Source organism: Erpetoichthys calabaricus, chromosome 12 (assembly GCF_900747795.2).
Source record: "Erpetoichthys calabaricus chromosome 12, fErpCal1.3, whole genome shotgun sequence".
Lineage (NCBI taxonomy): Eukaryota > Metazoa > Chordata > Cladistia > Polypteriformes > Polypteridae > Erpetoichthys > Erpetoichthys calabaricus.
Window position 1 is genome coordinate 34,299,188 of NC_041405.2, and position 27,405 is coordinate 34,326,592.

Below are 27,405 nucleotides of genomic sequence, written 5' to 3' on the forward strand. Positions count from 1 at the left end.
AAAGAAAGAATAAACGAGAATATAATACTAAATGCAATATAAACGAAATGCCTGAGCATTCATATAATTTGTGATATAACACACAAACTGAAAGAAGGGGCAGAATGTCAGGTTAAGTTAAAAGCCTTCCTGAACAAATGAGTTTTAAGTTGTTTTTTTAAAAGAATAAATGGAGTCAGCTGACCTCATTCATTTCAGGCTGTCATTTCAAAGTCTGGGTGCTATACAGCTAAAGGCCTTGTCAGCCATAGAGTGCAGGTTAGTGTGGGGCACAGCAAGACTGCCAGAATCAGAGGACCTTAGTGAGTGAACAGGGGTATAGCGATGGAGAAGGTCGCTGATGTAGTCGGGTGAAAGGCCATTTAAAGCTTAATAGAATTTTATACTTAATCCTGTAAGACACAGGGAGACAGTGAAAGAGAAGCAAGATGGGTGTTATGTGCTCGCTGTTGCTAGTTCATTTAAGGACTCTTGCAGCAGAGTTTTGATTTAAATGCAGATGTAATATAAGATTTGAAGAGGCATCTGCCAGTAAGGAGCTACAATAATTGATGCAGGATGTGACAGAAGCATGGACAAGTTTCTCAGCATTAAAAAAAGGAGAGGAAAAAGTGAACACAGATATGATGGAAGTAAGAAAGTTTCTTAATGTGGTGTATGTGGGTTAAGTAAGAAAGGGAGGAATCAAAAAATGAAATGAAGATTCCTTACATTAGAAGGTCTGAAGAGATCACCATGAAGATTGACTGAAAAGGAGCTCATTTTTTTTAAGTTGCACTGGAGTTCAATTTTGTTGCAGTTTAATTTTAAAGAGTTCTGCTCCATCCAGGATTTAATTTCACTGAGACAATTTGTGAGCTGAGAAATCCCTGATTAGGTTTCACTTTTAACTTTGAAATAGAGTTGAGTATCATCTGCATAAAAATGATAACCCAGTCCAAAACTATGAATGATAAGACCAAGGGGATGCATATAAATACAGAAGCGCAGAGGACCAAGGACAGAGCCTTGACGAACTCTTTGTGTGACCAGCACTGAGCTGGACCTGCTGTTGCTATTACTGTTACTGTTGAATGCTGAGTGGAGTTAGGGGGGTCAGTTGGTGTAGATCTTCAGGACTATAATTGTAACTTTGTCTGATATAACTGACTGTGGAACCCCCCAGTGGTGTATCTTTTCTAATGTTGTGCTGACTGAAGTTTCTGTTTTCCACTCCTCTGTCACCAACTGGTTATAATTCAATGATAATGCTAATGTACTGACATGGTTAGGTTCCATTTATGTTAATCAGTTTGGAACTGTTTTTACTTCCTAAGTGTTTGACGAAGTATGTGTCTTTTTGTCTATCCATTATGTAATTAGTATTTTGTACAGTCTGTAGTTGCAGTTTACCTCAGTGCTGCACTTACTGACAAAGATTTAACCAAAATAAGCTGAAATAAATTGAAATGGTAAGGAAAGAATCTAGAGGTTTCAATGAAAAGTCTACATTTGATATGTAATACTTGCTGATCCCGGTGCTGGGAAGTGGTGACATGATGCATTTTGGCTTAACCTGCAAGTAAACATTTCACTGTGCTCTAACTACTCTAATTCTTGCTTACACACTGTATAGCACCTATACATATTATATTTACAGTATACACAGGTCTATCTGTAAAACACATTTATTTCTACACAGACATGTACATATATTGCATGTATATGTAGAAATACATACTATACGGTATGTAGTTTAGGTGTTATATACTGTATAATTATCACAAGTTTACTCACTCTATGGTGTTAATGTAAATTAGTCTAATGGTTCTAGAACAGATTCTTGAGGGACTCCATTGATGACCTAACAGCAGGTAGGTTATTCATTTGTTATCTACTATATATTTTGTGGCTGTTGTTCCTTTACAAGTTTGCCATCTGAATTTGTATTTTATAACCACTGGGATTAATCTGTGCTGAAGTGAATATATAGCTTTTTGAAAGTCTAGGTAAAAAATGGCTTTTTTTACTACTTCACATGAAATGAACTTGAAACCTTGAAGAGGCAGTTTTAATCTGCACTACTGCCTCACTGGGAAAAAAATCAGTAAAGCCATCTGTTCTGAGAGTTTAGAATAAAGATAGCATAGTATAACATAACATATCATAACATTTCCAAACCTGCTCAGTCCAATTCAGGGTCTTTGGGGGTCCGGGCCAGTGCTGGCAGCACTGGTCACAAGGCAGGAAACAGCCCTGGACAATCTAGCAGGCCATCACGGGGGCATTTTATAATAAAGATGCATTTATTTAAACACTTTACGGTAAATTATCTACAGCATAAAGCATACTGGTAAGAATTTTGCAAATGCATTTCAAGCCTGAAATGTTTTAGTAAGCTTTGTTTAAAAGGATGGCTGCAGGACAGACAGGAGTTTGTTTTTCCATACAATGAGATGTTTATTTTTCATTAATTTTGCAAACATCTAAAAAGCATTATTGATTAAACTTCATTACAATTTATACACGTACCCTAAATGAAAAGTCAAATAAAAAAGTCCCTACAGCCCAGGTAACAAAAATAACAACAAACAAAATTATGTACAGTTGAAAATTCATAAGAGAAATAACAGACTGGACATGCTAAAAGGCAAATCACAAGTATGCATGTTTTTTCCATCAAAAAATGAATTTTTGGTACAACAGACTATAAACAATTTAGAATTGATGTTGCCATCTGTATTAACCAACTGATACTTTTTGGCAAATTGCATTCATTGTTGTGTATTTGCTGTTCCACCCTAACCGTAAGCTCTAAAATATGTTCATTTGTAATCCAAAATGGTTTATGTTTTATAATAATATAACATTAATTGGGCACATTGCTTACATTTGTTAGTGAATTTACTTATATATTTTTAATTAAATATTTAACTTTCACATATTAATTTCTTGCTGGTTAGATCTTTTATGTTTTCCTTTGGAAATGCTTCATTATTTAAGGATCATTTTTCATTGTGGGCACCGTAGTCCCTCTGGGTACAGTTTCCTGTTCACATCATAACAACAGAGGCAGAATATTGTGAACAGAACAGCAGGGCAGACACAAACAGAGGTGCATCTTTCATATTTAGACTCCACAAACACTGGCCCTAGGTGGGTCTTGTTAAGAACCGGCGTACAATTGGAAACGTAGGGGAAAATACAGTACAATGAAGGAATGTCAAGAATAAGCCTATCTGTTGTTTCTTACATACATATAAACATAAATTGTTCTATATTAAGCAAAAAGCTATACCAGTAAAAGCAAAACTACAAGAAATAAAAATATCCAGAACTAAACACAAATATAACGCAGCAGTGTAATTTTGGGTAATTTATGGGAGTCAAAGACAGAATCAATTATAGACTTCGAAAACTATTTACACACAAAAAACAACAAGAAAAGTAAATTTTATTACATACGATCTTACACAAAACATCAGTTTTAAGTGATGGTGATAAGTCTAAATCTATCAAATCTAAAGAGCTTATTTTTAACTAGTTTGGTCATTAATGCAGGATCTTCCATAAAAAGAATACTTTTGCAAAGATCTTATAGCAAAAAGTTCTCAATTCCAAAGCTATTAAACAACGTAGTTTACAAATACTTAAAAGACTAATTGAACTCGGTCAGTGGCCCTAATTCAGCATGAATGATGGATCTTGCAAAGTGTTTGCTGTCCTGCCTGATTAAAGGCAGTTGACTTACTGCATACAATAAGTGGTCATGGATATGCGTTACTGCATCATATAGTTGAACAAGCCTTGCATAGTTTACATAAATTTATTGGTAAGAGCAAAAGATGGCAGATATATTGTCACAAGAAACATACAAAGGGGAATATGTTCTTGTTTTAGTAATAACGGGTTAGTTAAAAGTACATTTATAAACTTAGATAATGGTTGAAATAGTATGATAGAAATCCTATCACGCTTAGAGTGGAGAGATCAAAATGTCAAAAAAGTCTCCTTCTAAAAACCCTAAAAACCTCAGGGATGGCCAATAAGTAGTATTTATGCCAGAAATGAATTAGCATTGTATTTCTTATAAATTATTTCATTATTGTGTTAAATTTCAGAATGAAGCAGTGAAAGTAGGCTGTAAATAAAATGGTATACTGTAATAAAATAAGTTAGTAGGTTAAGCTATTTGTGTCATTTTATTTTGTTTCAACAAAAGTTTCCTGTGCGTTTATATTACCATTTCATTCCCTTCTGACATTACTTCTTTATCCATCTTTATTTTAAGACTGACAAACCTATTTGTATGGTGCTAAGTTAAGTTGCTCATCTTTATCAATTAGCTTCAGGTTATTGACACCCTTAGTGTATTGCAATTTTTCTAAGTATTCATCGTATGTGTGTATATATATTTTATATATATATGCACACACAGAAATACACTGGTCACTCTCTCTCAGTTTATGTAATTTCAAGCATATTAGTGTTATACACATTATTTACATAAATGTTCACAACTACACGATGGGATAAAAAAATAGCTCATTAATGGAAAAAGGGAAATGTTTTCTGTTTTTTGGCATTAAGCATTTGAAGCTGCTCCCTATGAGTATTCATGTAAGTCTACATAAACAAATCATTTTTAATGATGTATTTATTTTCATAAGATACATAATGAGAAGAGCTTTCTCTTCATAACAGGAATTCTTTTATTTTGTGCAGTCAGTTATATTATGAAAGCAGAGTACAGTATGGTAATTTTACAGGAATTCTCATATTTGGAAACACAAAACTGTCTGATTTTTATACTCTTTTGGTTCTTCTTGTTATTCAGCTGCTGCTTGCTTTAATTATTTTCTACTCATAAAATCAGTTAATTTGTTAGCATTGTTCAGTTTGAAAATATTACAAATGTGTGCTTTTAGCACCCTGGGGATGACGCGTTCTTTAACATACTTACTTAGCTGCCATTTGAAGCATTAGGATAATGGTAATACAAAAGTCTCAAAATGCAGAGCTAGAGGTAGTAGGAAGAAGAGAATATGATTGCTTATAACAAAACGCATTATTATGTTAAATGTGCTGTTTTTGTTTAAGTGTCTTAAATTTTGCTTTTGTTCTACAAAATAAACCAAAGACTTCATGACTATGATAAACGATAATCAAAAAATAAACTGCTTAGAATAATTTGCATCTTTGTTTGAAATCATGTTTATTTCGTTTATAACCAAATAACAAGAATGTTTTATGACCGAGAGAAGACTGTTTTATGACTCATATATAAATAGCAAGGATGAGTTATTAACTAAAATCATTTGGTCCAGATGCCAAATTTTTCCAGAGACCAAATTTAAATTTTGTATTTTCATTCATTATACTCTGAATTAGTACATATTTTGGCAATCTATCAATAGATCTAAAATGTCTTATCTGATATATATTTATATACATACACCGTACACAGTTATTGAATGTATGCTCAGTTCCTAAAAATGTGTTTTTTCGTATTGTATAGCACTAGTGCCTTGGCATTTTATAACCCATGAAAACACAAAACAGATTTTTTTTTTTTTCAAATCAATATGAAAGGAGCATTTTGGGATTGGTCAATACCCCATAGTATACTGTGTCCACAATTTTCCTTTTAATACTTGTAATACCAATGCAAACATAATCACAAATCAAGATTACAGAATGCTGGGGTAAATCATGTAATTCCACAATACTTTCTGAAAAATAAACACCAATGAAAATCTTGGGATTGCTTAAAATTTTTTTCCTGTGTTTCTCAAAATGTAATATGATATGCCCATGCTCTTTCAGGGATGTCTCAATTAAACGGTATTTAAAAAATAAAAATGATAGATTTTTCTTTTTTAGAAAAATAATATTCAAGTAAAACAATGTTAAGGAAAGAGTCCAGAGAATGAAGAGCACTGGAAAAGCTGTTGCCATCTAAAGATGAGTTAGTTACTGTTAGCTTTGTTAGCTACTTTAGCAAACTGGCTAATGCATGACAGGTACTTCATTGTTGGTGAAAATGTCTGAAAACCTGACACTGCTTGGGATTTATTATATCATATGTGAGTAAGGTAACATAAGAGTATTCACTTTGGTGTTTTGATCTAATTGTTGATTGTTATGAATATATAAAAGTGAATGAAACCAAAATGGTGTAATTAAACCTCAGGAAAATGACAATGGATATCTGATATAATTTTAAGTATTTTTTTCACTCTTGAGTACTCGTCTTCCTCTACTAATCTGAGAGCCAATGAGAATCTTCACTGCAGCTCAGACATTCCCCCTTTTGTTAAAATACAAAAATTCCAAATCTGGACCCCAAACAGCCACCATGTCGAGCAATTTTACGTGAGGTAAAGTTTTGATTCAGGGTGAGAGGGTGCGCCTTCTGTTTCCAAAAAAAAGCACCCAGGTTAACCCTCTTTCCCATGGTCTTTCAGCAGTTTACTCTGTCTTTTTGCGCAGAACAAAGTAAACAATGCTACTGATGAAGGTAAATGCAAAACCAATCCAAGCCAAGATGTAAGATGAGCCGTATGATCCAGTGTCATTCTTATGAAACTGATCAGTGTAAATGGAGGCTGCTACCATGATGCACAGACCTAAAACAAAAAAAAAAAAGAAAGTGGAGTGAGGTATGAAACATATTAATATATATTATTTTTGTATGAACTCCTATTCTTGATCTTGACAATAAAGAATATGTAAGAAAATACTACTTATAGAGCCAAATCTCAAAAAAGTTAATCTTTTTCAGTTTGGTTGGTTCTGTCTAATGTATCATTATTGTTCAGTTACAAATGATCTCATAACAGAAGATAAATCAGGCACCATTCTGGCCTTACAGATGGCCTATTTCTACTGTTTCATGTATCATCAGTGCATAATGAAACACTCAGGCTCCACTCATGTGCTATGGAAATTTTCAGAGTTACCACTTACCATTTTGTTGTTTATTCAAATGAACATTCAGTTAGTTTTTTAGGAGAATTGCAATGTCACTGTGGAGTTGCTACTTGATCCGTACACAAAGCAATTGCCAATAATGAAAAGCAAGCTAAACGCATTAACAGTGCATCACATCACTCCCAAAACAATTCCACCCCAAAAATGCTAGTTCTGGCTGACTGGGTTATTATTTTTTTATTTTACATTATTGAATTAGGTGAATATCAAACATGATGTCACAGCTCCACTAATTGGGGGTAATGCTGTATTCTCCAAATTGCCCCACTGGCACTGTTATTTCAAAAGGCTTTCAAGTGAAATTTCTCAGTGGGGAACTCATATTTCTCATCTGTCTCACAGCGCTTGAAGTCAGAATTAGCAAATATTATCTGTATTTTCTGTTACCCCAAAGTTTAAGAACTGCAGACCCATAGAAATTTGTTTTTCTCCAGCACCATGCTGGATTTTTTGTTTTCCTCTGCTTACTTGCCACTAAGACTTCAACATGTGATATTTATTTTAAATTTAATATTTTTCCAGATTGATACAGTATTTTGGTGGTATGTTCTTTGCATTAAGCCATAAAATTCGAAAAGTGTAACACAAGCACAAAAAGGCGTTTGTCCTAATTTTTCTGTGATATGTACAGTTTTTATGTCATACTGTGCCCTTGCTCCTTTCAGAAATCTAATTTATGACTTACTGTAATTCTAATAACAGAAATCAGGAAAGTTCTGTTACAAAATGAACACTGGCTCATGTTTTTCTCTAACTTATTGGTATATTTTAGTCCTAGTGTAGCCACACTGCATGTGGCGTCTGTATGCTCTACATGTCTGCATATCATTTTCTGGGTACTTTGCCCACGACATACCAAAAGCTGCCAAACACCAAAGAAAATGAATGTACAGAAGGGAAGCAAAAGGTGTACATCAATAAAAGAAAAAACTAAATGTTATTCATATGCTGAAAAAAAAAAACACAGAAAAGAAGGTTAGAGGTACAAATGGATACATGTGCATGAAAGACCGGATCGATGTGTACTTTATTATTCTATAAGAAAGTTAAGAAAATATATGAATAGATAAGAATATACTATAGTATGTACTATATGTACTATGACGTTCCTACAAAAATGTCTAAAAATATTTCTGCAGCCTATCAGTATTTACTGTATATTGGATAATTCAGTGATTACTGGACTAACTAGTTAAATTTGTCCATTGTTACTTCAAATCTGATGTTACAGTTGTGGTGGGCAGCCAGATCCCATGCCCGGCTGGGACACCCCTTCTACACATGTTCCGGGGGAGCAATCATGGACTGCTCAGTACCTCCCCCGGGAAGCTTGGTGGCAGCCTCCCTTGCTGACGATGGTGCCTCAGTTTCCCGCAGGGCTCCATGGGAGATGGAGTTCTCCATCTGGGATCTGGGGTGGCTGCCAGGGGGTGCTGCATGGATCCCTGAGGCGGCCTGGACAACTATACAGCCCCGCCTGGAAGTGCAGTCAGAAGCAGGTGATCAAGCACCTGCAGCACTTCCGGGTGGGCTATAGAAAGGGCCAGCAATCACCACTTAGGAGCCAGAATTGGGAGGAAGAGGACGAGGTTGCCAAGGAGGAGTGGTGGTGCCAACGGGAGTATTGTGTTGTTTCAAGTTAAGTGCTTTTTGGGACTGTGTTGTGGCTGGGGGGAAGACATGCCCTCCAACTGAAGAAAAATAAAAGTCTTTGTGTTTTTTACACGTGCCTCTGTATCAGTCTGTGCCAGGTCGGGCGCTATATAGTGCCTTTATCACACAGTATTGCTGTGATGTTGCCCTTACACTATAACATATGAATTAAACAAATCCACAAAATGCCTATATTTGCAAATGTTGCATTCATATTTTTACCGTAGGCTATTATTATTATTACTTAACATTTGCAACTATATTACATCTTTTTGAATAACTTCAACAATCATTTAGTAGAGCAGGGAAAAATAAAGTATCAAAAAAATATTAGGTTGAAACCTACAGTTTTATAATGAAAAAAATCAGGAATTCAGGGAAGGTTTGCCTGTCAAGGGCATCACAATGATATAATTAAAATTCCAGAAAAAGTTTACATTTATATTATGTCTAATAAGTGTTGAATTGTATCACGTCAGGAAGGATATAATAAAAAAAAAAAAAGTGATTTTCTTGCCTTTTTTGCACTACACGGTAACATGTTAGTTATAAGTAGGTAAACATTTTTGTGTCAACGATAATGAATCATCAGTGGTATTCAGCCTCAGGCAGTTGGTAACATAAACAAGAAGCATGCCCAATTGAACATTAACTTCAAATAACAAATTAAATAGCTACATAATTTCAGCAAATTTTGAAGGGCCTTATAGCTGTGCTTTATAATACCTCACTGGATGTCTTTGGGGTTGAAATATTGTGTGGAAAATTGGTTATTTTCCTGTGCATGCATGTATACTTGACATTATTTCTGCCATGCTTTTAAATATTCACCTTTACATATAGTATAAATTGTATGTTTTACTGTAGATATTACTGAAATTCACCTAAAATAAAATTTAAAAATATAAGGAGAACAACTTATAACTAAGGCTGATTGAACTCTCAGGTCAACAGAGGAATCCAACATACAGATTCACAACTGATGGATCAAATATTTCTTCAAGTGAATACTGGTGGATGCAAGATATTCTGCTGAGTGGTTAAGGTCAGGATCCGTAGCCCGACTGTATCCATAAATGGGCAAAGCAAAGACAAATTTTCAAGCTAAACAAGCAAAAAAAAATGTTGCCCAGATACCAGTGTATACATCTTAGCAGCTCATTTAATGCCCATTTGAGAAAGATGACTCTTTGTGCTGTGTTTACACTTGGGCAAGTGCTCAGTGAATTTAAGATACAGTATCAGCCTGAGAAGATTAATTGCATTCCAGGTGTGTAAGCATGAGGCATGGACGCATATTAACATCTGAACTGTTTGAACTAATGAATGCACAACAGACGGCAGGTTACCCTTTGGATAATGTTAGTTGCCACCATAACGGATGTTGTGAAACTTTTATATCGCTTCACCTTAAAACTACAGGTCAACACAGTTGAAGGAACTGCATAGAATTCATGAGCAAATCTACTATTTTTTATATCTGATTCTTGCACTATTCTCTTTATCTAATGCTTTTATTACTGCAAAATCATGCTTACAAACAAACTGACAATAATTTGCAACTACTAGCCATCCCCCACGGCTTTGCCCGCATACGGGACAGTGTGGAGGGCCCCGCCCAGCTCTCTACTCCTGACGTCACTCTTCCCCCTCCCCTCAGCCCACAGCTTCTGTCATGGATTAGCACGAATATATCACTCTTGCAAGCGAACTATGATTCTTAGTGCAATGACAGAAGTCGCAAAATAAACCAGAATGTTCAAGCAAATTATAGAAAAAAAAAGATCTAAATCCATTAAGTAGTTCTCTTGTTTGCTAACTAAGCGGAGTTAAGGTTACGCCCCAAGGCAGACACGTGAGTGAGGAGGGCCCCACTCCCCTCCCCGCAACCCGATGAGTCTCTCTCGGATTCAAGCTAATAAATCGGTACTGCAAGTGAACTATGATACTTAGCACGATGAGAAAGTCACAAAATCAACGAAATGTTCAAGCAAATTACAGAAAAAAAATCGAAATCCGTTAAGTAGTTCTCTCGTGAAAAGCGGACAGACATACAAACAGGTCTAAAAATCTATAGGAAATTTCACGCTTGGACGACAAACTTTTTAAAACCGTTTCTTAGCGAGCACCTATGGGCAAGGGTAACCTGCATTCCAAATTTCAAGTCCCAAGTCCTCATGGTTCGGGAGATTTTGTGATGAGTGAGTCAGTGGTATTTGGCTTTTATATATATAGATAGATGAAGGTGATTATAGTTTCCCATATGGCTAAAGCTAAAGCTAGGAAAAACATTTTGTGAATGCTTTTATGGTATGAGGGAACAACTGCAGCAATATTATAGAGTGTCAATATTTTACACAGCATTTTGACATACTGTATGTGAACAAGAAAACTTCAAATTTGATCTTTTAAACAATTAATAAATATCCTAATTTATTTTTAATCAAGTTTTGTTTAACAGCTTTTATGGTCAGTTTGGAATACTAAAATAATTTATTGTTAACTTTTCTCAGTAGTGCCACAGCAAACTCAGGTATGTATGCAAGCCTTTACTAACACCATCTGAATAACGTTAATCAACCACTAGAGCCACTTCAAAGCTGCTTTACATTTTTCTGTTGAATGGCCTGTAAACTACTCTGAAATATTTTCCTTCCCCTCGTCCCTTGCATTATCACTACAGTTTTGACCAACAATATGCAAATGGCTGCTAAGAACTTGCAATAGACAATGAGCCTGCAAGATGACATTGAACTGAAGATACTGTACGCGCAATACATGTACTACACAAGAACACGGACATTAAATTGCACTGAAATTCAGAAATTAAGAACCTCAAGTGCCACTTGGGGCAATATAGTATTTGTGCTTATGTCTCACAAATACAGGGATCAAGATTTGCATACCAGCCCAGTGAAAATATGTGTGGAGTTTGCAGCTTTCCTGGTGTTGATGTAAGTTTCTGTTCCACTCCCCTGGGGAGTTTGTGCAAATTGGCAGACCTAAACTGCGCCACTAAAAATGATTATGCACGTGTGCAATCCAATGCACTGACATCCCATGATGGGTCAGGTTACTATATTTTGTGAAGTGCTTCCCGGATAGGCATGTATTTGTCTGTGATGGTCGAAAAACAATAATGATTCTGGGAAGATATAGAATGTGTATGCAGTGTGCCATAATGAACAAAACTGAAAAATTCTGCATTGAACATATTTCTTGTTGCCATGGAATTATCTAAGAAAACAAACGTGCATTAATTTTTTTCACATATGTTACACTTTACAATAATGACACATATTATTAACAACAGAACATTTATTTTATAAAGGCCCTATTTGTTGGTGTAGTGACTATTCAGATACTTACAAGAAATCATGTGAAAGATGCCAGTAAATGTGAAACGCTGTCCTTTGGCCAAGGTAAACAACTGGGCGATGAACACAAACAGGGAGATGATAGCAAAAATACACGAAAGAACTGCTGTGGCCTGGATAGCTTGCAGATAACCTAATATTCAACAGAAAAAGAGAGAGACATTTCAGTTGGGGCAAGTCAAACAAAGTACAGTAACATAGTCCTTTCTCACCAGGTTTATGCTTATTAAGGAATAACGAGCAAAAGGGTGCCTGTTTTAGAAGGAGACACAAGAGCTATGGTATTACGGCTTGTAGCTGCAGGCTGACAACACTAAGTAGCCTGAAAGATTATATTGTGGTAAACTGTATCTATTTACTGTACCTTCATGGCCGAGTGGAGCTTTCCTGTTTCCACTTTTAGCCTGTAAAGGTACGAACACCCAAAAGTGTTTGTTTTCACTATAAAACAAATGTGATTAACCTTTTCAAGCAGGAAGTGGAATCACTCTTTCAAACTAAACATTTTTAAGTAGCTTGTTATCAACATACTGTATATTAAAGTGCAAACAGACTAAACTTAGCTGTGACTGCAGATTTCATTTTCAATTTGAGCAGACAACTAGAAAATAAGTAAGCAAAAATGTAATAATTGATAATAAAAATTCAATTTAAATGAAAGATTTCTAATCAGGTAAAGCTGCACTGTAAATTTTATAATGCAGTAATTTTTAAACTTGCACACTAAATGTAAGTATAAAAAATACTACAACATCTTAAATAAGCTAAAGATTTTACTGAAGACAGGAATTGGTATTAGAGTAAGGAGATTTAGGAATAATAAACATCACGGTATACTAATATAGATATCTGAGAAAGAATAATCAATAAGTTATTTTAAACAAATCCCTTTCTGAGGAGTTTTCAGCTCTAGTATATAACTAGAGTGCTGCTCAGCTTATTTTCATGCATGTGCTTAAAATTAACAGAATTGTTTCCCTTTTAGATATTGCTTAAACGTAACAGTAGGGGGTGCTCCTATCCTGTCTAAGATGACAACCAAAGACTGTAGTGATAGAGAAGAACAAAAAAGTCATCCAGTATTCATAATTGGTCACTTCTGTCTGCTTTATTCCTTTCCTAAAATTGTTACCCTAGCATTTAAAATGAACTACTGGACCTGTTGGTAGATTATGCAGTAAAGGTAAACACATAGGAAGCTGTGCGGGCAAAACCTTCTTGATTAAATAAAAATGTAAAAATAGAAAAACATCAACAGTTAATTGATGGTAACATCTTGCCTATATTATCAGTGATAAAATATGACTCATTAGTTTTGTATACACTTCAAAATTGACAATGATCAATGTGCAAATAAAAAATAACATTATTATTTTATTTCGCATCTTTCATAACATTCACTATTAGTGTGCTTACCAAAGACAAATTCATATTTTAATTAATAAAACAATGCACTGAAATTCACAGCAGAGAGGTTAGTTTAATAAATAAACAACAATAGAGAACAGGAACAACTTCTGAATGCAGACACTAAAGGAGCAAGACAAGTAACATATGGATGGAAGTCCAGAGAACTCAAGAATGGTAAGCCAGTGCACTGAACTATCCAGGATCTTTCCTGTCACTTAAGCATGTACCACGATATGAGCAGTCTCTCCCGGGTGGCATGGTACTGGTAGTTACTGCTGTGGCCTCATAACTCAAAGCTAATAGGCTTAAATCCTAGCCTGACAAAAAATATATGGAGTTTACACTTTCTCTTGTTTTTCTGTATGCTTTCTCTGGGGATTCTAACTTCCAGTCATAGCCGAAAATCATGATCTTTGGCTTAACTATTGACTCTGAAATGTCTCCTTTGAGTGTGTGTGTGTGTTTGTATGTATGTACATGCGCCCCGTGACAGGCTCCCATTCCTGAACACTGTACCCTGAGCTCTGCTCCATGCACTTGGATGAGCTCTTGTATGGAATGAAGTAACGACTGATATACTGTAAGTGCACATTATAGGATGTTTTGAGTTCAAAGCTTTACTAAAACCTAAGAGGTCTTATACATTTGCTTCTCTACTCTTTGTTCTACAATGGTTTGTATGGAGGCCTGATAAACTAGTGGTCAGACCAGAATATAAATACATCACTGCAGTGTGTTCACTTACACCACATTTAAAATAACACCGTGATTAATATAATCACTGGAGGGAAGAGAGGTAACTTCTAATTAACCTGCTTAAAATATATATTTTTTAATCCATGTGAATGATTCTAAAATGATTGCATCAAGCTGTGGATGAATTGCGATCGAGTTACGCTCAAAAATTAACTAAAAAAGGTGTAAAATGTTTGCAATTGTTATTTTTTTCCCATTCTTTAATTGTCATGTCATTTTCGAACCTGCTTAATCCAGACCAGGGTCATGGGTTCTGCTGAAGCTTATCTCAGCCTGCATTGGGTACAAGACAGGAGCAAACCTTGGACAGGATGACAGTCCATTGCAGGGTGAACACACACACATAAATATCCACACACTAGGGTCAATTTGGCATTGCCAATTAACCTATCCGGCATGTCTTTGGACTGGAGGAGCAAACCGGAGGAAACCCAACCATGGAGAACATGGAGAACATGCAAACTCCACACAAGGAGGACATAGGACGCAAACTCAGGTCTCGTTCCTGTGACGCAGCAGTGCTACCACTATTACACAAATTCTGCCCTTCTTTAACTGTACTTTTTTATTGTAGTTGTGGTACTGGCTATTAGGAAAGTAGATAGAACAAATGCAGAAGTGACAAAATCACAATCAAAATTACATTTCGGTTACATATATTGCTTTAATAAGAACCTCTTTATTGCTTTTTGATGGCGTTAAATTGTTTACATGTGTGTACATACTATTATATATCTTACGCACAAACATGTCTTGACTATGTACATTACTCTGTATATCCTTTCTCACTTCAATATGAAGGATAGAAACCTAAAAAAACAGAATCATCTTGGGGACAATGTTTGACATTGGAGCTCAGCAAAGTGAAAACAGCAAACAGTTTACCCTGCATGTGACAGAGGAAGATGAGCAGAAGATGACAGCAGCAAACACTCAGACTGTGACTATTAAGGTCACAGGGAAGAAGTCAGTTTTGCAATCCCTTTGTGAGTAAATTTACCAGATTTATCTCTTATTATCATTCAGATCATATTTTTGCAGCCATTATCTGGATAGGGCGGCACGGTGTGTTTCCCAGCAATTTTGTGCATTTATTCCAGATTACGCTAAAATGGACATTTTTTTGACCATGATACCTTGTCTATCATTGATTTGTTCATTTTCTGTACCTACATTATTCAGTCCTGGGTTCGCTTCCTGGGTCCTCCCTGCGTGGAGTTTGCATGTTCTCCCCGTGTCTGCGTGGTTTTCCTTCGGGTGCTCCGGTTTCTTCCCACAGTCCCAAGACATGCAGATTAGGTGCATTGGCGATTCTAAATTGTCCCTAGTGTGTGCTTTGTGTGTGGAGGTGTGTGTGTGTGCCCTGCGGTGGGCTGGCGCCCTGCCCAGGGTTTGTTTCATGCCTTGCACCCTGTGTTGGCTGGGATTGGCTCCAGCAGATCCCCGTGACCCTGTAGTTAGGATATAGCGGGTTGGATAATGGATGGATGGATGGCTTATCTGGATACCTTTGTGAAAATACTTGACTCCATATTATTAAAGACTGCATAGAAGTAAACGAAAGTTGGAACTGATTTGATCAATATAAGATTCGAGATGACACAGGGGTTTGCATGTAAAACACTCAAGTGACATCTGAAAAATTGAAACTATGAACAGGAAATATTCTGAAATGCTCTTAAAACAATTTATAGCTATAAAACAGGCTGCTATATAATAATACTACTTTATAATCTAAATGCAATTTTACTATTTTTGTTAAAGCAGCATTTAATGCTGTGTTCTCAAAATGGTCTTTATTCTGTCAGATATAACTTATGTTGGAATTCCATAAGCTAACTTTTGAAAAACATTTTCCCAATTGCTACTCACATACTTTTGTGCAGGCTCACCATTTCCTATTATTATATTAGTCCATCATTTTTCCTCTCTTTTGAAATTAAAAGTATACACTTACTTTCATCTGCGGTGATTATGTCTGAGCAGTTATATTCATTACACGTTTTCCAGATATCTGTGCTTAATGTATTTGTGACCCACCAGGCCTGATACCGCAAAGAAAGAAAAAAATACACATGCATAATATGAACACTTTGGAGTGGAAACAGTAAAGATTTTATTTTATATACTGTACATGCTTGTTCTCAGTCATATCATATCATATCATATCATATCATATTGTTTCTTGCCTGTTGTCTTACTTCTTAACTATTTAAATAACACATTTTTTGTCATTACATTTTTCTAAATGATATATCCAAGATGGGTATAATATAATAACATTGATGTAAAAAATACTGAAGCCATATATGAATCATTGGTACTTTTTTATCCTTTTTCTCTATGTTGCATCTACAGGATCAACATAACCTATTTGACAGCCATGTACAGAGTTCTTTGGTTTACCTGCATGCTGCCTCACCAATCAAACTTTTTTGAATATTTAGCACCAATACCTCTACCAGTATGTAAAACCCAGTTGCAGGAGGGCTGTAGAAAATGCTGGCTTAGGTCTCACCAAAGCCTTTTAAAAAGGCTAGGGCTTATTTTTAGTTAAATGTGAGCATCTGATCTGCTGTTTTTCTAATTTTTTTATTCAAAACTGTGGTTTCAATAACAGCTTTAAGTGTTCTGACCAAAAGTCAGTTAATGAAAGTTTTAAGAAGTTTTATGAGATGGAAAAGCAAAATCAAAAGCAGCTAAAAAAGCTAAAGCTGAAATATATATATATATATATATATATATATATATATATATATATTCATGGCATTCGTTGTCTGTGTCACAATCTGATTATATGGGTGGTTACCTACCAGGTAACGCTTGTGGTTGGTCAGCAAGTCTGCTAACTTCCGCCACGGTGCCCTCAGTTGTGAGAAGCAGATCATAGAATGGTTGAAATAGTTTACTGTCAAATAATGCAAAGAGTACGCGACACGTGTTTCGCCCCAATTCTGGGCTCATCAGGCGTACACACTCTACTGCACTCCCTCTTGGGAATCGAACCTCGGACGTCAGCGGCGATGCCCCTAACGATGCGCCACGGCGTGTGTTTCGTTTATTTGACAGCATGTAACCATTCTATGATCTGCTTCTCAAAACTGAGGGCACCGTGGCGGATGTTAGCAGACTTGCTGGCCAACCACAAGCGTTACCTGGTAGGTAACCACCCATATAATCAGATTGTGACACAGACAACGAATGCCGTGAATGTAATTACCCCGATCTACATGCTGTCAAATAAACAAACCACACGCCGTGGCGCAACATTAGGGGCATCGCCGCTGACGTCCGAGGTTTGATTCCCGAGAGGGAGTGCAGTAGAGTGTGTACGCCTGATGAGCCCAGAATTAGGGCGAAACACGTGTCGCGTACTCTTTGCATTATTTGACAGTAAACTATTTCAACCATATATATATGTATATATATATATATATATATATATAAATACTTTTTAAAAACCATGCTCATATTAAGTTAAAAAGTGTACTAAAAAGTAAAAAATAAGTCTGTCAGTAAACTGATGACAGCAACTGATAATTAATTATCAGTTATGTAGTAGGTCAGACACTGATAGGAAATAAGTTAACTCTTAGTAGTTTACTCTGTTAGATCCAATAGCAAAATCTAATATTGAAAACCTAAGCATTTGACTTCCTTCCAACCTGAAGGGTCAACTTTTACTTTTTATATACATAAAAGAAATCATACTTACATTATGGATGGTAGCAACCAACAAAATAATGACTGTGGAAATATGAAGTACAAAGATCGCAGCAAGAAGCACCAACATGTTCAGACGAGATAGGAAGGCCTCAATAAAACTGCAGTTGTTCAGGTAATGAAATCCTATTCAAAAAGTAAATAAAAAAAAATATATTTGTTCTAATATTCAAACTTATGGTTTACTAATACATGCATGAATACTGATGCATTTTGTACTTTTCCCTAAGGTAGAAAATACATTATAGGTGTTTTCACAGTACAGTGTGAAGAATTTCTAATCACAATACAATGGACAATTCCTTATAATTTGATTCTATAATATGTGTCTTTTCTTAATTTGCTGCCCTTTTTATAGTCAGAAAGATATTCAGTCTTCTTTTCCTTTTATAGTTTACACGACAACTTCATTTTTTGCTAGAAGATGTTCCCAACGTTTATATAAATTTTCATTTTAAATATTCCTTAAAAGGGAGTTCCTGTATACAAGAAATTATTTATGCATTTGTGAATATATATTTACCAATTCAGTGCAAGAAATCAGATAATATTGAGGCTGACCTCAAGCTTTCTGCTGATGTCTCCCAGCTGTTGATGTATGACTGGTGGCAATACTACTTACACTTTATTATAAAGAGCCTGCTTTAGTATTTACCTTCCCTAAAATCTCACTGAATTTAGGTTGCATGAACTCTAAAGAAACAGCGCAAAACACTTTTAAATGAGAAGGAGGGGAAAATTTTAAAATCATAATAATTTGCTAGGGTGGCACAGTGGATAGCGCTGCTGCCTTGCAGTTAGGAAACCTGGGTTCACATCCCGGGTCCTCCCTGCGTGGAGTTTGCATGTTCTCCCCAGTCCAAAGACATGCAGGTTAGGTGCATTGGCGATTCTAAATTGTCCCTAGTGTGTGCTTTGTGTGTCGAGGTGTGTGTGTCCCTAGTGTGTGCTTGGTGTGCGTGCCCTGTGGTGGTCTGGTAGCCTGCCCGGGGTTTGTTTCCTGCCTTGTGCTCTGTGTTGGCTGGGATTGGCTCCAACAGACCCTCGTGACCCTTAGGATATAGCGGGTTGGATAATGAATGGACAATTTGCTAATTCTGGAAAGGGTTTTATTAAACTTCTAATATGCCAGAAATGTATCCAAGTGAATATATATTTTTTGCCTTTGACTTTAAATCCCTGAAAAGTTGAATGAATAAATGAATGAGCAATATGAAGTATATTTATCCTGCTTTATGTGTGTTATTTTTTCAGTTTTAATCCTTCCACTACCGATGAATTGTAAACACAAACAATACACAATTACATACTGCAGTCAAAAATTCTCCTATGGCAGAGGTGGTTGCATAAAAGTGTGGAAATACTGAACAGTCTGAGGATCCCATTCTTTATAAATTAATATGACACATTCTGGAACTGTAGCAACATGAAAGAGAAAGTGTTAAGATGCATTAGAATTCCTTGTTTAGTTCTCTACTTTATTGACAAATTTGATGTGACCAATAATAAAAATATATTTTAGCCTTTAACAAAACTGTAGAAAATACAAATGCTAAATGACTTCTAACATCTCACTTTTGAATCTCTTAAGCAGAAGCAATAAAGAGTTTTTATTTGCCCAGAGCTCATACTTTTACATATAATATGGCTGAGCAATTAGCACAGCCAGGGAAATGAGAGCTGTTCTTTCTGTATATACAGCAATCCATTTTCTCGTTCCAGTAATTTACCATCATGAGAAGGTGGATGCTATCCTGGCTTCATTGCGTACAGTGGGGCTGGGAACCAGACTATCATCTATCAAGTCATGCCTGTTTTCTAAAAACCTTCCCTGCTAAAGAAGGAACAGTGCATATCTTCTTTTGTTTAATTACAGGTATAAATAAATCAGGGGGTCCACACCCAGAAATTGAAATGTTTTATTGCACTACTTTATTGCAGAATTTTGTTAAATGAGTACTGAACTCTTATTAGGTAAAACTAAAGGTGATGTTTCCTGTCCAGCACCATTCCCAAAATATTATATTGGGGAGGAGGTAACAAGGTATTACAGATTGTTTTTGTGCTGATGTAAGTGTTTAATTTTTTTTTTTTTTTTACAAATTTTTTAATGAATTGTTTTATCAGTGTATGAACAATATAGTTAGCATAAGATGGAATTAATATAATAATACCTAAAATGTCCATACTTTTAATCTACAAAAAAAAACACTGTTCAGAGCTTGAATTGCATATGTGGCAGAGAAGGGGCTAATATCCCCCAGGATAACAACAAATAAGGGGGCTTTATTGGATTAGGGATTTCAGCATAAGGTTGTAATCAAAATCATTGTAGACCAAACAATTTATCTTACCATGTGCATTTACTATATTTATTCACTCACAGTTTCCCCCCACTAAGCGATAAATAAACACTTTAAAAATGTAAACATTATTATGACTTTGGTTTGTGAATTAGGGAATACCAAAATAAATTAGGATATTTTCATTCACACAGACTCTTTAATGACACTTTTATAACAGTGCACTTTTCAAATCAGGTTTGTCAAAAAATCGCTTCATCCAGCTGGTGACATGTGCTGTTGTGAGATTGCATCAGTGTATGGAAAAAACATTAGCCGGTTAAAAACCCCTTATCGAAGAATAATATTTAAAGGAGACGTCAAATTATCTCAATTTTTAAATGTCACGGACTCCTGATGCTTTACTTCTCTAAATATTTATCTCATTTTATTTTAGATTTATTGCAACTTTAAGGCTACCTTTGAGATTTTCACAAATGGATAAAAGTGTAAATTTTTTTGTGTGTGTTTCCTGAAAATAAAGAAGGATTCTTACGCTTCGCTCTAAAGCTATAACTGTACCCGTGACAGCTTCTTTTTGTGCCTCTTGCACAGTAGGTCTCTTACTATACCCATGTTTGCCTTTTTTGGTGTGTGTGTTCTCTTACACGCCACCTGGCAGCTCCTAGTATAGCAACAGTGGCATGTGTACCACAGGTTGAGAACCAATGGTATATAATATGTTACAGAAATGTTTTAAAAAGTTTCTTCATTTCTCATAAAAGTAAATGAATATTACATTTTGCACCAGCATTGAGTGTTTAATATTGCATAGTATAAGTCTGCAGAAAAGACAATACATTTTAAGATTCATCAAGTGTGGGCTGTTTATGAATAACTAGACAAAGAGCCCGTTTCAACAACGTAAGATGAAACGGGAACGAGTGGAATAGTATAATATATAATAAGTATAAGCACCACAAACCTGATTTAGTTGTATTGAATGAATGCGTAATTAGGCTTGAGCTGTAGTCGAAATCACCTTTCAGGCCTCTAGAGCTTTAATTGAAGTCGCCTTTCTCTTTGAATTTTTGCGGCCGTAAATCCGCCGCCTCCTGCGATGTTGGGGTTGGATGTCGGTCGAAGTCGCCTTTCTCTTTGAATTTTCGCGGCCGTAAATCCGCCGCCTGTCACGATGTCGGTCTCATAAGGTTTTTCGGGCAGCTGTGCAGAAGGCAACTGCACATTCGGCTTCGGACGGATGTGAGTGAGTGAGTGAGTGAGGAGACTGGCGAATTATGTATTAAGATTGCACAGATACTGTTTTTTTTTTTTATTACACTGTGATGTAAATGTCTAAAAACAACAGAGGTACATAGTGTGGTGTGTTTTCCTCTCCCTCACACTCAAAACAAGAGTAAGACCTGTTAACGCTTCATATGTTAACTTAGATGGCTGAGGAGTTCCATCTTTGGGTCAGACTTTAGAACAGTGAAGTTCCATTTGGGAGCTGTTTATACAAATTTGAAAATACAGTATTTAAAGTTGACCAATAATTTTAAAATAATTTATCATCATATTACCGGTACTTTCTTAAAATCACTATTTAAACACTGAAATACTAAAAAACAGGTTTCAACTACTAGATAATTCTTTATGAACAAACTAAAAATATTCTCTTGGAATAGGAGACAAAACTGTAAAAAAACATACATTTCAATCAGGTAGTTGTTTCGACTTGTAATTATTCAAAATATTATTACAGAAGTAAAAAAACTATTTCATTTTGTGAAGAATGAGGCTGCTCAGCTGAATTTTTGAGGAATTAATTATAGAGAAGGTATTGTTGGAAGGGCCTACGAAGTAACATGAGAGTCCATTCTCCATAAAGTCCAGAAGTTGCACACTCACATGAAGATTAATGAAACTATCCTGACTCGGTCCACCTTTTTGCTAACTGTCATGCCCACCAGTACATCCCTATAAACTGTCCTGCTCAACGTAATTGTTCTATCTAATTGACCAGATGGAAATACGGTTCTGATCGTCAACTGAGAGTGCAGCAGACATCACTGGTGGTATACTTAAATACCTTCTGTACAACTTTATCAGCCTCAGCAATAAGATGATCGAAGCAGGGACCTAAACACTTCTTCACTTCTCGTCTGAGCTTATCTTACATTACTGCTTTCTTATTAATCAAATTAAAAATAGCAAAGCCAAAGATGGAGCAGATAAGATGTGAAGATGTATGCTTCTGTGTTATTACAGTAAACTTGCAAAGAGCTCAGTTCTGACCTGATGAGCACCAGTCACACACTATGCTTCAAAAGCCACTTTACTGCCAAGCACTCCTGCCAGAGTTAGAAAACAGCAACTGAACAATTTCCTTCTTCTGAAATTTCCAGACATTTTTCCAGTAGTAAATCTTGCAAAACAAAGTTGTTAGTCTCTTACGACCAGAGCACTCAATCAGTAGCTAGTTGAATATGAAGACATTTTGCATGTGTTTCCCAGCAATTTTAATAATAATAATAATTCTTTTATAATAATAATTCTTTGCATTTATATAGTGCTTTTCTCACTACTCAAAGTGCTCAGCAATTGCAGGTTAAGGGCCTTGCTCAAGGGCCCAACAGAGCAGAGTCCCTATTGGCCTTTAAGGGATTCAAACCAGCAACCTTCCGATTGCCAGTGCAGATCCCTAGCCTCAGAGCCACCACTCTACCCTAATTTTGTGCATTTGTTCCAGATTACACTAAAATGGACATTTTTTTGACCATGATACCCTGTCTATCATTCATTTGTTCATTTTCTGTCTCTACATTATTCAGTCCTGGGTTCACATCCCTGGCCCTCCCTGCGTGGAGTTTGCATGTTCTCCCCGTGTCTGCGTGGGTTTCCTCCGGGTGCTCCGGTTTCCTCCCACAGTCCAAAGACATGCAGGTTAGGTGCATTGGTGATTCTAAATTGTCCCTAGTGTGTGCTTGGTGTGTGGGTGTGTGTGCGCCCTGTAGTGGGCTGGCACCCTGCCCGAGGTTTGTTTCCTGCCTTGCACCCTGTGTTGGCTGGGATTGGCTCCAGCAGATCCCGGTGACCCTGTGTTAGGATATAGCAGGTTGGAAAATGACTGACATTATTCAGTTCAAGTATACTAGATATTGACCTTGGAAAATGTCTATTTGACTTTTTCAAGGATTTTTGGCTCAAATTTGTTCACACATGCCTTCGCAGCAGCCATTTACTGGTAAATTCTTGGGATGCTGCACATATGTGGAGTGCATGTTTGTCTCGTACTATCTGCCTTTATGAGTCAACTAATTCTCAGTCTGCCTAAAGGTTTCTAGTTCATCCTCAAAGATAAATACACCTTAGCTGATTGATAAATAGCCTCCAGCAATGCTGTAGTGTTGTGCTGCATAAATAAGCAATCATTATTCAAGGTGTGAGCCAATACTTTGGGGACTGAATCTGATTACAATTTAGCACAGTTACAAGATGCAAATTGTAATAGGATGTTCCGTAATTAGTAACTTGGGAAACACCCATTGATTTGCAGTTGTTCTGTATTTGCACAGTATTGAACAAAACGTGCAGTTTTACTAAGTTTCAGAAACTCTTAAACACAGCGACAGCAGTTTAAGAAATGATGAGTTCTTCATTAAATTAGTCAAAGTGCAATGATTGTGGCTAATCAAGGGAAAGCCAAGCTTTTCACTGCTGCCTAAGACTTTTTTTGGCTTGGCAGGCACAATAAAAATGTACATTCACACTTGCACTTTCAATCAATTATTTCTTACTAAAGAAAAGTAAAACACTCCACTGTTTTAGATAAATGCAAATGAATGTAATAATCTAGAAACTTCATTTCTAGCCTAAAATATTTGACTTAACTCTTCTTTCCTTCCTATTAACTTTAAATCAGACTAGTGTGAGAATGAGACCGACCTTTGACTCTTGCCTGGTATACTTGCAAACACCTGTAACAATTTATTGGGATATGCAGCTTTGGAAAATGAATGAATGCGGATACGAGTCATGTGAGTGACTTTACGGCTTCTCTGTCCTCAGTAGACTCTGATTAAATGTGGCCATATGTGAAAGGTTGCTGAACGTACATATGCTCACTCGATTCTGTCTTGCTGTTTCCATCCATGTAGTGAATAAGAATTTTCAAGAATGGGCAGTATAACTAAAACTAGGGATGCACCGATACCACTTTTTTGTAAAACGAGTACAAGTACGAGGGCGGCACGGTGGCGCAGTGGGTAGCGCTGCTGCCTCGCAGTTGGGAGATCTGGGGACCTGGGTTCACTTCCCGGGTCCTCCCTGCGTGGAGTTTGCATGTTCTCCCCGTGTCTGCGTGGGTTTCCTCTGGGCTCTCCGGTTTCCGTCCAAAGACATGCAGGTTAGGTGGATTGGCAATTCTAAATTGGCCCTGGTGTGTGGGTGTGTTTGTGTGTGTCCTGCAGTGGGTTGGCACCCTGCCCAGGATTGGTTCCTGCCTTGTGCCCTGTGTTGGCTGGGATTGGCTCCAGCAGACCCCCGTGACCCTGTGTTCGGATTCAGCGGGTTGGAAAATGGCTGGATGGATGGAATACGAGTACGAGTACTTGCATTTCAGTACTCGCTGATACCGAGTACTTAATAAAAACATGATTTAAATTTACAGGTAACAGCTTTAGTCATATAATTTAACAAAAAAAACAAGAAACTCTCGTCTATCCACTGGGAGGTTAGACTAATTAGCGACACGGGGCTAACACTGCTTGTCCAAATATCCGTGGTGAAACTAAACGCAGAGGAGGCTTGCAGTAGGCTGTGGATATGTTTAGTTTAGGCAGCTCCGTGTCAGTCATGTAGCGGCGGCTTGGGACATCATATCTGGGCTCCAGAACACGGAGGAGACGCAGGAATCCCACATTTTCTACCTCCGAGAGTGGCTGGTCAGTCAATGCAATGTACTCGATAATTGCCTGTGTTATTTTCACAGCACGTGGATTGTCTCTGGACATTTTCTCTCGTCTTGCAAGAGTTTGCTGCAGCGTGGGTTGTGTTGGTTTAGAAGCGTGGGTAAACTCTTTGTACTCGTTGTCGTGTTGGGATTTTAGGTGCTTGATTAAATTACTTGTGTTAAATGCGCTACCTTTTGAGCCTCCTCTGGACAATTTCGCTGAGCACAATTTGCAGTCCGCCTTTGTTTTGTCGTCTTCATTCACTTTGAAATAGTTCCACACGGCTGACATGTCTCGCCTCGCCTTCTCCCCGCTCTGAGCTGCAGCCGGGGCCTGGGGGCGGGCACTCGGCGCCTGTGATTAACCCCTTACACGCCGCTCAAACATAGACATTTCTCAGACCGTGGTATCGGTCCCCGGTATCGGGGGACTTTTAACGAGTACGAGTACTTTAGAAAATGTGGTATCGAGGCCGATACCAGATACCCGTTTCGGTATCGGTGCATCCCTAACTAAAACCTATGCAATACTTCAGTGATGTGCTGCCATCCATATTTTTTCATAATGCAATGTGAAAGTCTGAATAAGTGTTATTAAATGGCATGCACAGTACAATTTTATTTGTACTTTGTGTGTGTGTGTTTTTTTTTTCATAATATACCATAAATGTAATAGAGTAGATTTTTTAGTCTTATGCTTGAAATGCAGGAATCAGATTTTTCTGTCATTTAAAACCACATTTTAATCCATCCATCCATCATCCAACTCGCTATATCCTAACTACAGGGTCATGTGGGGGGGGGGGGGTCTGCTGGAGCAGGAAACAAACCCCAGGCAGGGCACCAGCCCACCGCAGGGTGCGCACACACACACACACACACACTAGGGACAATTTAGAATCACCAATGCACCTAACCTGCAAGTCTTTGGACTGTGGGAGGAAACCGGAGCACCCAGAGGAAACCCACGCAGACACAGGGAGAACATGCAAACTCCATGCAGGGAGGACCCGGGAAGCGAACCCAGGTCTCCTAACTGCGAGGCAGCAGCGCTACCCACTGTGCCACCCTGCCGCCCCCACATTTTAATTTTCATTAAAAAACACTTCAGAATTATTGGTCATTTTTGCTTCTTTCAAAAATAAACATGGATCTCCATGCTTCTAAACAGATAGCATTCAGCCACTGTGATTTTACAATCAATTAAAATATGTTCTATTAGCCATACACTTACATTTGTGGTATTTTGGTATAGTTTTACTCACTGAATATAGGTTGAAATTGCTTACATATTTACAAGTTATAATATGACTATCTATATTACCATTTGAAGACAGGCATTAGGATAAATTTAAAAATATTTCGTACCTCTTGCCCTATGTGTGCCTTCAGCACCTTTCCTCAGTATCTGTATGTGTCTGAACCTCTCTTGACCGGCGCTCCCTCTATGGAGCGCATTTCCATCAAGCCTGCCTCTAAGAGTCTGACATATCGAGGGGCCTTGCTCAACTTCTATCCACTTTAATACTTCCTGCATTTAAAGGTGTCTCTCAGCATGCCTCCTCCACCTTTACTTCTCCATGTGTTTCTTAAACTCCCACTTACCCTTTCTATTATGCCACCAAAGCCAAACTGACCAATCCTATTGCTCTGAGGCACCAGACACAATACAGAAACCTTAGGATTTTATTATATAGTAAATAACACTAAAGTAAAAAAAAAAAAACAAAACTTACATTTTTTTAAAACATAAACATTCCAAAGGAAAAAGAAATAAAACAACCAATATGTGATGTTGTTAACAATTTTAAAGGGTTGAACAGACCCTAAAAATAGTGAACACATATTTCAAACATGAATATCAAAGCTATCTGCTTATGCAGTCACATATAATAAGGGAGAATGGGATCTCTCTTGTCCAATTCCCAACTAAAAGAAGAGATGTCTATCAGAAAGCACAGGAACAAAAGTAATAATTACTACAGCAGCAATAATGAAGGGGTTGTGCTCCCTCACACATCTTTTCCCTTCTATTTATAGAATGCTGAAGGGGATAGCCTAACACCACTAATCCTTTTTTCATTTGCTTTACATTTACCTGGCACCTTTATTCAAAGTAATTTCCAACATTTGAGATACAGTTGGTTACAGTTCTTTTTTTTATGATGTTCATTTGGAGCACAGGCAGGTGGAGTGACTTGCGCAGTGTCAGTAGCAGGATTTGAATCCATAACCTCAGGGTCGCAAACTTACACCCTTAATCACTACACCACATGAC

At 37.0% G+C, this 27,405-nt stretch overlaps 1 protein-coding gene across 1 annotated transcript in view; it reads right to left on the reverse strand.

The window, feature by feature from the left end:
• Positions 1-2,414: 2,414 nt before the first annotated feature.
• Positions 2,415-27,405, reverse strand: part of emp1 (epithelial membrane protein 1) — a 36,812-nt gene continuing 11,821 nt past the window's right edge. The window contains exons 2-5 of the mRNA XM_028815383.2: positions 17,884-18,017; positions 16,126-16,213; positions 11,995-12,135; positions 2,415-6,608 (exon numbers count right to left, since the gene is read on the reverse strand). Of these exons, the coding sequence (XP_028671216.1) occupies positions 6,451-6,608; positions 11,995-12,135; positions 16,126-16,213; positions 17,884-17,961 (465 nt within the window). The 5' untranslated portion in view covers positions 17,962-18,017 and the 3' untranslated portion in view covers positions 2,415-6,450. The remainder of the gene's footprint in view (positions 6,609-11,994; positions 12,136-16,125; positions 16,214-17,883; positions 18,018-27,405) is intronic.